Source organism: Polypterus senegalus, chromosome 1, assembly GCF_016835505.1.
Source record: "Polypterus senegalus isolate Bchr_013 chromosome 1, ASM1683550v1, whole genome shotgun sequence".
Classification (NCBI taxonomy): Eukaryota; Metazoa; Chordata; class Cladistia; order Polypteriformes; family Polypteridae; genus Polypterus; species Polypterus senegalus.
Window position 1 is genome coordinate 28,599,361 of NC_053154.1, and position 13,441 is coordinate 28,612,801.

General features: G+C 39.5%; 1 gene segment (V, D, J or C); it reads right to left on the bottom strand.

Moving 5' to 3' along the window:
- Positions 1–13,441, bottom strand: part of LOC120523672 — an 826,057-nt gene that overhangs the window by 167,049 nt on the left and 645,567 nt on the right. Inside the window, 1 exon segment of the C gene segment in view lies at positions 8,071–8,080. Coding sequence covers positions 8,071–8,080 — 10 coding nt within the window.

The window sequence follows — 13,441 nt, forward strand, 5'->3', positions numbered from 1 at the left end:
ATTAATACGAAGCCCCGCTGATGCTAGTGTGGAGAGTATTGTTTTTACCTGCCAAACATGGTCCTTCCACGCGCCGGAATAAATGACTACATCATCCAGGTAGGCGGCACTATATGAATTGTGGGGCCATAGCAGTGTGTCTACCAGACGTTGAAACGTAGCTGGTGCTCCATGCAAGCCAAAAGGAAGGACCCTGTATTGCCAATGTCCACTGGGTGTACTAAAAGTGGTTTTCTCTTTAGCAGAGTCCGTTGAGGGAATTTGTCAATACCCTTTCGTCATGTCAAGAGTAGTTAGGAATCAAGTAAATCATCCACTTGCGGCATGGGATACGCATCAAATTTAGAGACCTGATTAAGTCACCGGAAATCATTGCAGAACCTCCACGACCCATCAGGTTTAGAAACTAAGACAAATGGACTAGATCAAGGGCTATAGCTTTCCTCAATAACCCCTAATTCCAGCATTCGTCTAATTTCCAACTCCACTTCCACTTTCTTTGCCTCCGGGAGCCTATAAGGTCTCTAAAGTTTTATCGGAGCCTAAATGGGCCCCTAGAAGGTGATCATGTGCCAACACACACACTCTCACCGAAAAGTGCGTGGAATCAACAACAATGCTCGCACTCCACCACTGTGTTCTGCCACTCTATATAATAATTAATTTTTAATTACAAAGAAGTGCATCAGTGGCATGGGATTTAGGGTTGTATAACCCTTGGTGGATACTACTGCATTCCTAGCAAATTTTAAGGAATCATCATTTCATTGTTCTCTTTTAAAAGATGAAGGTGTTAATAGGAATTGGGCAGTTAAATCTTGAATTGGGTCCTGTGCGACCTCAAGGGGAGGGGCCTCTGTCTCCATGTCCTCCACGTTAACTGTACTAGCTCCCGCAGAGGATGATGGGACATCGATTTCTTCGCATTGGGTACCCGTATTGGTCTGTGCTACTGTGGGACATGGCGTGGGGGCAGTCGGACTTGCTGGCCGATATGGAGGGCATGTACAAAAGTCTCACACTCTAACAGCTCGGCCATTTTGTTAGAACTATTGATGTCTGGCCATAGCCAGCGACAAACTTTCCCCCAAGCCTCAAAGCCCTGGGTTCTTAGTGGCCTTTCAGGGTCGAACTGCCACTCCCTCCATTCTCTCGCCTGCTGCTCCGGAGATACACCGTAGCGCTTGAACACCTCTAATTTTAGAGCGTCATAATCAGCGGCCTGCTCCTCAGTTAAATCATAGTGTCGTTCCCTTCATGTAGGGAGCCAGTTGGTACGCCCACTCTGACCTCAGCCATGCGTTCCGCTTAGCGGTATGCTCAAAAATCAAAAAATATGTTTCGATGTCATCTGATTCTGTAAGAGTAGTCAATGCAATGGGCTGTGACCGAGCGACCTCCGTCCGTACCCCTGCAGCAGCATGAGCCTCCGCTTCGGCTAATTGGGTCCTCATATCGCCCATTTGAATTTTTAAAGTTTGTAGATCGCCCATGATGGTGTTTAGAACAGTATTCAGGTCCTGTTCTTCTGACATCTTGATAAAATAGATGAAAAACAATCCTGCTGGCTATGCCAATTGTGGTGATTATTCTTGCCAAAATAATACATCACAAAAACAAAGTTTTGGGGACTGTCCCCATATATTGTCGCACAGACAATAAAGAAATAAAGTGATTCAAAGTCTTGATTAGAGCAATGAACATTTTACTGAAAGAAAATGGCAGATTTATAACAAAAAGGATGATGGAACAGGAAATGGTTGGCAGGAAGTGATGCTGCAATAGGAGCCGGAACCAACGTCATCATGATGCGGCGGAAGCGAGGTGATTTGATGGAGCCGGAAATAACATCATCATGGTTGGCCAGAAGTGACGTCGTCGCCACCATTTTGGAACCCGGAAGTTGAGGGAATTATTTTTCTTCAGGTTTTCTGTTAATGAAAAGAGGTTTATGTAAGTACCTGGCTCGTGATGACCCTCTATCTCGTGATATTTCACTCACCTTTAGGCTCTTTGACTGCCTCCTAATCGCACATGTGTGACAACCGATAATTCTCTTTCCGATCACATTGCACACTCAGATACAGTGGGATAAATAGTCTGAGTGGTGCATTGTGAGGAACAACACTAAAGCAGCTATGGAATTTGATAGTTTGGCCATTCTGTGGACCATTATTTGATTACAGTTAATTACAATCAGATGCCTTAAACTAATAAATAATATGCGGTTAATTTCAGTGCATATAATAAAGCCGCATCAGGGATGTGGATCTAAAAAAGAAAGGGAAACCACACTGGAACCAAAGCACTGCTTTGATGCTGGGTGCCGCCAGTTTGCAAAACCGAGCGGAGAAATTGCGTACGCCAAGCATTTACCTAGCGTGAAAATGTGTGAGGCTTTACAGCTTGTTTAGGTTTTATACATCGCAATGTGAGCGTGGAAGCAGGCTTACGCAACATTTTTGTGCATAAGCACCATTTATATATGAGGCCCCTGGAATGTTCTTGATGTATTCTGGTAATTTCATTGATTAACTCTGATGCCTTCTTGGATTCTGCTTTAAAACACTATTGATATCTTGGTTTCTGATTTATTTTTGTGGGAGAGATATAAAATAATCTGTCACTTAAAAATGCCTTCAAAGTTTCCCAGAGTATTCCTGAAGAGACCTCTGAGGATGGATTTATCTCTAAAAAAAATCAATTTGCTTGGATAGAAATTCTGTACACTTCTCATCGTCAGCTAATAACAGGATACAGACACAAGCTGCGAGATGAGTATGTAGGGCGTAGTGCCTTGTGCTCCATAATCAGAGGTGCGTGGTCGGAGATACCAATAGTGTCATACTTGCAAGATTCCAATTGTAGGTAAAAAATTGCTACCTATAAAGAAATAATCAGTTCTTGAGTAACAGTCTCCATGGGTGTGACAACTTGCCCCTGTAGCTGAAGACCTATCCAGGTCTGGAATTAAAACACAATTAAAGTCTCCAGGCATTATAATTTTATGAGTGCTTACATTAGGAGTAGATGCAAATACATTTTGGATGAAGTCCCTCTTATTCACATTGGCTGTGTAGATATTTATCAAAATAAGTTTGCAATTAAATATATTACCTATCACGATCGGGCAGCATGGTAGCGCAGTGGTAGCGCTCGAAGTAAGGCGACCTGGGTTTGCTTCCTGGGTCCTCCCTGTATGGAGTTTGCATGTTCTTCCTGTGTCTGCGAGGGTTTCCTCTGGGTGCTCCGGTTTCCTCCCACAGTACAAAGACATGCAGGTTAGGTGCATTGGCAGTCCTAAATTGTCCCTAGTGTGTGCTTGGTGTGTGGGTGTGTGTGTGTGTCCTGCGGTGGGCTGGCTCCCTGCCCGGGATTTGTTTCTGCCTTGCACCCTGTGCTGGCTGATTTGATTCCAGCATACCCCCAAGACCCTGTGTTAGGATACAGCGGAAAATGACTGACTGACTGACCTATCACGATCACATATCGTTTTTCAGGGTCAGAAACTACTTCCGATACTACAAATGGAATTGTTCTATGTGTTAAGATTCTCACACCTCTGGTTTTCTTTGTATAGCTGGAGTGGAATATTTGGCCAGTCCAATCTCTTTGCAACCGAAACTGATCTTTGCTTAATAAGTGAGTCTCCTGTAAAAACACCATCTTGTTGTTTAGACCTGTTAGGTGAGAGAATACTCTGACTTTCCAGCTCAAAAAGTTAATTGATTGGTCTTAGAGACATTGCTTCTGAATGTTTATTGACATTTTATAGTCTAAATTAAATAGTACAATATTACATAAAATATCTTTAATCTTAATTTCTAATTTTGCCAGGCGTTATGGCTATGAAGGCCATTGTTGTGTTGGCACTTATAATTGTGGTGGTAAAAAGGATAGATTAGAAATAGCTTGCTTCCCCCCCACCCCCACCCCATTTTGCCTCCCCAAGTGTGGCAAGACTAAACATCATGAAGTACCAGGCCTAGAGATAGAGTATGTTCAAAACGACACAAGCGCCCCCCCTGTAGCAGTGATGTATAAAGACTACAGGAGAGATATCTATTGGCAGTACAGTCCAAATACTATAAACCTAGAATATAATCTTAAACAATCCTGAAAGAATAAACACAGGGAATGATGTTAAACAGTCCCATTTGGGTGGCAATTAAAACATAAAAGTAGCTGACAAGGGAATAGAATATATAATTATGGCAAAAGTCTCACTGCGAATGGACCAAATTGCAGAAAAAATCTTCTTTGCCTTGCCAGGATACAATGTGACTCACTAGCATATTTCAGAAACAGTCTGTATCAATTTTCTTAGCTCTTTTTCTGCTTCATCCGGAGAACTAAAAATGTAGAACTTGCCTTGAATATCCACTCTCAATTTGGCAGGACACAAGAGGCTGTATCTGATTCAGTTTTGTGTAAGTGCTGTTCAATGCAGTAAAATGTGCCACCTTTGTCAGCTGTTGAAGGTGAGAAATCAGGGAAAATATGAATGTGCTTATTTTCAAATATTATCCTTTGTATTTGTCTGAAAAGTGACATCAGATTTACTTTAGATTGTAACTTGTTGAAATGAACAATAAGGCTTCTATTTTTTGAGGTATTTGACCCATGTATGCAATAAGCGGCTGATATCTCGTGTCTGATTTAAAGTCCTCTCTCATTATTTTAGAGAATAGTTCAGGTATGAATTTCATTGGGTTTGAACTTTCACTGTTTTCAGGGAGACATTCAATTCTGATATTATTTCTTCTATATCCATCTTCCAGCACAGTTAGTCTGTCTCCAAACACTTTGCATTCGGGTTTTATAGCCACTGCTTTTTCGTCAGCAGTGGATGCCAATTTTTCAAATGTTTTAATATGAGTCGTGAACATTTGCTTAACATCTTCAAACTGAGCACCAAGTGCTCTAAATTTATTCTCAAACATACTAATATTTTCATGAATTTGTTTTCTAACATACTTTTAAATGTTGCCTCCAATCAACCATTGTGACAGTGGGGGCCGGAACTGCCTAGTTTTTGCCTCATTAGATTAAAGAGTCTATCCTCCTGCTCTCAGAGTCCATTAAATGCTTTTTGGCAAATTCTGGGCTGATCAGTGGAGTGCTGCTGAGATGGTGGTCTTTCTGATAGGTTCTCCAGTCTTAGCAGAGGAATTCAAAAGCTCTGTTAGAGTAACCATTGGGTTCGTGGTCACATTCCCGACCATGGCCCTTGTTTCCCAGTTACTCAATCTGGCCAGATGGAAAACTCTAGGAAATGCCCTGGTGGTTACAAACTTCTTCCATTTCACAATTATTGAGACCACTATGCTCTTGGGATCCCTCAAAGCTTAAGAAATGGTATTATACTCTTGCCCTGATCCATGACTCTCCACAGTTACATCACAGATGTCTTCAGAAGGTTCCCTTGGACATCATGGCTTGTTTTTTGTCCTGACATGCAGTGTTAATTGTAGGATCTTATATGCACAGGTGTGTGCCTTTCTAAACGATGTCCAGTCAATTCAATTTGCCACAGGTGGACTCCAATCAAATTCTAGAGACATCTCAAGATTCAATAAAGAAAACTGGGTGTACCTGACAACAATTTGGGGTGCTTTCACTTTGTCATTATGAGTTATTGAGTGTAGATTGATAGGGAAAATGGTAAATTTATCAATTTAAAGTTATATCTACAACAAAATAAAGTGTGAGGACACTGAAGGGGTTTGAATACTTTTTTGTCTGTTGAATCGACTTGACTATTAAGAGAAGGCAATGTATCCCCAAGTTATTTTCATTATACAGGGTGGCCCACGAAAAAGTAACCCGCCTTCCTTCCAGAGTGGCGCGCCGATTGACTACCCTCATCACGAAAGCTGTGTAGACGTAGTGCAAACATGTGAGTACGAGTTGAGCGACATGTATTCCATTCCACAAAGAATCATTTTCAGCACTTTCTGTAAAGAGTGAGTAAAGATTTTTGCATTTCAAGTTCTTTCTTTCTTTATGGAAGGGTGCCTTTTTTCGCCAGGGAGGTGGGCTACTTTTTCGTGGGCCACCCTGTAGAAGGTGAATAAGAAAATGCTTCCTCCCTGCCCAAGGCAGTACACTGCAACTTAATACCGTATATACAGTAAATGAAGTATAGCCACACTCTGTTATCGTGGTATTTCCCTCTACTTACCCTTTACTTGTTTTCTTCAGGGATAAGTGTACTCATCAGATTCATTACCAAGTTGGTCTACTGTCACACCTTAATATTAACACACACTTACATAGATATACACATACACACAGATGCTAGCCACAAAAGTACTGTACCAAAGGTGTAAAATCATGCAACTTTAATCCACACAAGTTCTGTATGAATAATGCACAGTCCGCTTTCCCTAGTACTCCAAGAGACTTACTTATCATCGGCACGAACAACATACAATGTCTTAGATATATCTCAGACCTAAATATTACCTTTGGTCTCCAAGAATATATTCTGACATACAAAGGCTCAACATCCCTGGCTTTAGGCCATTTATCAACCAATAAATGTTTTACTTTAACGCACTGTTCATTTTTGGACAGAGGTCTTCGTCCACAGCTCAATAGACCTTTCAGTTTGTATCATACGGCACTTCCGTACTGCTCCAGGTGCTGTTGAAAACAATGTGGTATTTATTAACGAGGAATAATACCAGTAGAGAAAAGCATAAAAGAAAATGTGAATAGCAAAGTCTGGATATGTATAGTCTTTAGAAAAGGGTTACGAAAAGTTAAAGATGTCAAAGACGAATGTTCTAGGTGGCTTGTGCTCTAGCTGATCTAGCTCTTGTAGTTGTTCATGAGATGCTTTTCTGACGATCAAATGGAAATGGCCGCACATTGCTGGCGGCCTCTTCTGCTGTCTCTGTTTCCTCTTCTTCTTATGATGTCGCTCTCAGACGAGGCATATTTATTATAAATTTCTACGCAAGGGTTTTGCAACACGTGATTATTGCATACTCTGATTGGCTGGCTGTCAATATGATGGATGTATTTTCTCAAACTCTTTAATCTGTTAGAGTAATTAATTTCCCAAGCAATAAAGTTTTTGATGTTTTAACAATTTCCTGTCTCAAGCTGTAAACCAATTTAGTCCTGATGCCCTGCAGTTCACAGGTGATAAAATCATCAATACAGCTTGAGGCATCTCCTGAATTCCTGCTCAGTTCAAACAGATGGCACTCTGACAGATATTGGTACAGTTCAGGAAAACAGATCACCTTGATGTTAACTGTTCTTTCAAGTGACCTGTATTTAAGTTCACCTGTTCTTTTGTCTTGAGCAAAATATAATTAAAATATAGACCAAAATGTACCGATTGTACACAGCACAATACACACTAGCAATGTAAGAAGAACTTACAAAGATCCCACTTACTTGCTAAAGGCCTAAACTCACTCTTTTATATAAAGCTGTTTACCTTATGGCAGTTATCATGGCTGTTACAAAGGGTTTGCAAGATTATGCAATAGTTTACAAGTGCGGTTTTCATGTTAACCTTGATTTATTGGTTTACTTTATAACAAAATTTAAATGTTTCCTTTTTCTAAAGATGTTTCCTGTTATCAGTAACCTCATCTCACATTTTCTTCAGGCATAATACAACATCATACTCTTGATAAAGCCAATGCATTTGGATTTATGACATTTTTAAAAGTTTTTTAAGATAGTTCAGTGATAAGATACATTTAAAAGTAGAACAGTCACATTTTGCTTTAAATTTTATTGATTTTATTATAATCATCCATCATCCAACCCGCTATATCCTAACTACAGGGTCACGGGGGTCTGCTGGAGCCAATCCCAGCCAACACACAGCACAAGGCAGGAAACAAACCCCTGGCAGGGCACCAGCCCACTGCAGGGCGCGCACACACACACACACACTCGGGACAATGTAGAACTGCCAATGCACCTAAACTGCATGTCTTTGGACCGTGGGAGGAAACCCACGCAGACACGGGGAGAACATGCAAACTCCACCCAGGGAGGACCCGGGAAGCAAACCCCAGTCTCCTAACTGTGAGGCAGCAGCACTACCACCGTGCCGCCCTTATTGTAATCATTCCATACAAATAGAAACATTTTTACAAAAATAGTATTGAAAACAAATCAACCCCCACCCCTGAGAAAGAGAGCATGGCCAACAGAGTAAAACTTAAAGCTAGTAAAAATAAGTAAACAGATAAGTTTAGCAAGCAGATAAAGATAAATGGAGAAGAAAAAGAAATGGGGAGAGAATCTGCTTCCTCAGTCCTTTAAAAGCTTATTCTAAAATGTTATTGATTAGATCCTGCCAGGTTTTGAAAAAGTTCTGATCCTCTAAGCGAGAATTACATTTTTTCCAATTTCAAATAAATATATAAAACATCATGATATCATGATATAAAACATCAGTTACCCACTGACTTAAAAGAGGAGTGTTAGGATACTTCCAGTTGAGCAAGATAAGTCTGCGTGCCAATAGTGTAGTAAAGGCAATCACAGTTTGTTTGTCCTTCTCCACTTTAAACCCATCTGGAAGAACACCAAACACAGCTGTTAGTGGATTAGGAGGGATTGTAACACCAAGGCTGTCTGAACGGCATTTAAAGATTTTGGTCCAGAATGATGTTAACTTGGTGCAGGCCCAAAACATGTGACCCAGTGAGGCTGGAACTTGATTCAGCGTTCAATTGTCCTGGAAACATTTTGGACAATTTTAAAAGAGACAGATGTGCTCGATATATAATTTTGAGTAGAATAATTGTAAGCTTTGCACATCTGGATCCCGAGTGAATTCTCTGCATTGCTACATTCCACTCCTTTTCTGAGATATTGAGTGTAAGATCTTTTTCAAACTGTCTTCTTGGATCTTTGAAAGGGAGGACTGTAAAATGGTTTTATATATTGCAGAAATTTGAGTCCTCAGGCAGGTTCTGTTTAACAAAGTTTCTATTTTGAAGATAGTGAAAGAAATGTGTTGCTGGAAAGTTAAATTTGGAATGTAATTGTTCGTATGATGCAAAGACGTTGTCTATGTACAGATCTCTAAGTGATTTAATCCCAAATTTTTTCCAGATATTAAAAACTGCATACCTTTGAGAAGGTGGAAAAAGGTGGTTCTTGTGCAGAGGTGCCACAGATAAAAGCTTCTCTATCTTAAAATGCTTCCTACATTGGTTCCATATTCTGAGTGAGCGAAGCACAATTGGGTTATTAGTATATAGGCGATAACTTGCATTTATTGGGGCACAAAGCAGGGAATATAAAGAAGTACTGCAGGATTTTATTTCTATTGCGGACCAGGCCTGTGTATGTTCATCTATTTGTGTCCAGGTTTTTATGGCTTGTATGTTTGCTGCCCAGTAATAAAACTGCAAGTTAGGTAGAGCCATGCCACCTTCTGCCTTTTGTCTTTGTAGGGTCGCTCTTTGGATACGTGGATGTTTTGAGATCCAAATAAATGAGGTTATGGTTGAATCTAATTGCTTAAAAAATGATTTATTGATGTATATTGGAATGTTTTAAAAAATAAAAAGAGAAGCTTAAGAAGGATATTCATCTTAACAATGTTAATTTGTCCAGCTAAAGTGAGATGAAGTGTTACCCATCTATGCAAGTTTTGCTTATTTTTTTCCATATAGACAGCGAAATTTTGTTGATAAAGAGCTTTATATTTACTTGTGATATTTACCCCTAGGTATTTAAACTGATCTGTGATGATAAAAGGGAAGGTGTCCAATCTAATATTGTATGCTTGAGAATTCACTGGAAAGAGCACACTTTTATTCAAATTAATTCTGAGACCAGAAATCTTTTGAAATTCTGTAGGTGCTGTTAGGACTGCAGGCACAGTATTTTGTGGGTCTGATATATACAGTACCATATCATCTGCATAGAGAGAAATTTTCTGTTCAAGTCCCCTTTCCAGGTAGGTTGGGCATGCAGTGGGTGTCAAAAAGAAGGGTATCAATACAATAAAATACACAGAAGAGAACACAATCCTTAATACAATATAATAATAAAACTATTACAAGTACGGAGCATAATTTAATAGTAGATGATATCACATGATATGATTTGGATTTGTTTAGAGTCCTGGAGGCCTCAGCCATCAAGCTGCCTCTCCCAGTTGGCCATTCCACAGCTGAGACAGCGCTGAGCTGGCCAACCCAATGAAAGCATTCCCCTACCCGACGATTCCTTCGATCCTCCATCAGAAATGACTTTATCTTAGGCAGGCAAAACAACTTGGCAGGTGGGCCATGGCACTAAGTGCTACATATGAGTACCAAGAAGAGAAACAGAATAGGTGAGGGTTAGTAACAAATTATAACTATCATGTTACTTATGTTTTAGTGCTAATGACTAACAATAGAGATGCAGTCTGTACAGTTAATTGGCAGCTCTAGTCAGGATATGCTAAACTGAAGTCGTGAGTCTCCAGCCGGGATTTGAAAGCTGAGACCAAAGGGGCATCTCTTATAATAGCAGGCAGACCATTCCACAGTTTAGAGGCCCTGTAACCAAAAGCTCGACCTCCCACTGTTATTTTATTAATCCTTGGAATCATAAGCAGACCGGCATTTTGAGATCTTAATGTACGCTCTGGTTTGTAAGTCATGATAAGTTCAGACAAGTAAGCCGGACCTCAGCCATTTAAGACTTTATATGTTAAAAGGAGGATTTTGAAATCTGACCTAAACTTAACTGGGAGCCATTGTAAGGATTAAAGAACTGGAGTTATGTGTTCATATTTTCTTGTTCTTGTAATAATTCTTGCAGCAGCATTTTGGATCAACTGGAGGCTGTATAAAGAACAGTTTGAACATCCAGTGAACACCGCATTGCGGTTGTCAGTCCTACTAGAAATAAATGCATGAATTAATTTCTCAGAATCCTGTTTATTTAGTGCCTTCATTTCCCAACATTTTTAAGATGGAAGAAACAGACATGCTAGAGTCAAAGATAACTCCTGGATTGCGGGCTGATTCAGTAAAATTAATGGTGATTCCAACTGAGCTAAATGATGACAAAGTATTGTTGTGATCAACATCATTCACACCGATAATTAATGTCTGTTTTATCAGTGTTTAAAGACAAGTAGTTCTCATCCATCCACTCCTTTAATTCACTAACACAACTAATTAAAGACAACATCGGAGAAACTTCATTTGATTAAAAAGAAAGGTATAACTGGGTGTCATCTGCGAACGAGTGAAAATTAACATTATGTTTCCTAATGATAAATCCCAGTGGAAGGGTAAATAATATATCGTTATTTGGAACAAATGCATTTCATATGTGTTCTGTGTCTACAAAGATCTATGTAAGTGTAGGATGACAGGCAATGCAATAAATGTTGAACACATGCCAAAAAGACAAACTTATTTAATGTTTTAGTACTAACGATAACATTTTGACATGAAGAGTATAATGTGTGAAGACTGAAGTCCAAATATCAAATATGCACTTTCACAAAAGATACAAATATAACAAAACAAGTGCACTTTTATAAGAGACTATAACCAAAGAAAAAGAAATCAGGTTAGTGTACTTCATTGTCATGACTTCTTTCGTAGTACAGTGGTAAGAACTGCTGACTCATAATCAACAAGTCACGGGTTCGAGCCTTGCCATGTCACAAAATAAATATTTTGAGTAGTGAGCTGCTCTTATTGTTACTATTATACAGTAAAAACATACATTTGATTTGAGTCTGTAACAGCCGGTGTAAATGTATGGGATTTGTAAAGGTTAGCGTTTGTTTTTTTAAAATTCAGTTCTATTGTCTCAGTCGCGTTCACGCTTGCCCCGTTCTGACACTGCTGTTTTCAGATAAAGACGTGCTATAACAGAGGTGAACTCAGATGAGGATTCTACATCGGAGAAAGAGAACAGAAGCCCTCCCTGCAAGAAACATCCACTCACATATAAGAACAATGCATCTACACCAGGTGTAAAGGTGAAAGATGGCATTTTTTGGATGAAGCAACAGGTCCAGCTTCATCCTTCTAGTCAGTCTGCCCCACACCTGTACTTCAAAGAAAAAGCAGGCCTTACAGAGCTCACCAAGTATCGCGTAAAGTCTAGTTTGTGATAATGTTTTGTGATGGTCGTTATAAAAAAACATGTATACTATATGTTACTTATATAAAAGCCAGACCGAATGTTATTTACCTTGATTTATTTATGCATCTTCCTACAGCGTAAAGTCACAAGTGGACTGCAGAGCTTCTTGTGTTTGATCGGCACAGGCATGCTGACAGTACATGTGTACTGAAGTGACTTTAGCTGCAGGTGGAAGCTCCTGTCGCACCCTACGCAACTATATTTATTCAGGAAAAGATCCCAGTTGCCCCATGGGAGAAAGACTTTCCGAGACTAAGCTGAAGCTTATGAAACCATTTCTGGACAAAGGCATAATAATGGCAACAGTTGCATGGAGGCATTGACTTTTAACATAAAATTTACATAAAAGATATTCACATATTAATATGGTACAAAAATGGACATATGAACAGAGACAATAAAACAACAGGTAAATATGCTTAAGGACATGGTGTGATTTAAACACATGAAACCAAATCAAAAAATTAATAGAAAATTTGAATTCATGACCTAAACAAAGCCCCATTGAGAACTCAAATAATGAAATAAAGTCTTAGGTTTGACTGACCCAGGAAAGATTTTGTAAGCTTTAGACAGGAGAATTGACTCCAACAATCTAAAGATTTTGTCTACACTATCTTTGTAGAGTCTATGAAATTTGTAAGCTAAAAATCTAATAAAACAATTAAACAAAACAGAAGGTGATTGTCCTCAAGTCAAGTCAAGTCAAGTTAGAGAGCATGCACTGCTGCACTGTAGCCAGGTGTTACATGGGTTACCCCTTGGCCTGGTCCAACCACTTGGGTCCCCAAAAATGAAGATCTTACGAGCTGGATCACCTTTGGGAAAACACGCCACATGGCTGTAGTGCCGTAACTGATGCTCCCTCACAATGCAGGTAATGTGCCTCACTAGGGACTCCATGAGCAACCACTCATTCAACACAAAGTCAAACCAACGGTACCCAAGGATTCTCCGGAGAGACACAGTACCAAAGGAGTCCAGTCTTCGTCTCAGGTCACTGGAATTGTCCTCAAGGTGCTCTTATTAATAGTGTTTGGCAATCAATTCAACATTTGCTCTTTCACTGTTTATTTTCAATCATTATGGTGGATTTACTTTTAATTGGATGCATACTGAATAGTGTAATAGCACTTGATTTTCTTAATTTTTTTAGGGCTCTTTGGAGTATCAAGTATGCTTTTCATTAGTTCAATAACTTTATCAAGGCTTGGTTTTTCATTCATGACAGTCTGAGCCAGTGGAAAGCTATTAAAGCCGACTAAAAAATATTGGTCAAAGAACAATTTGT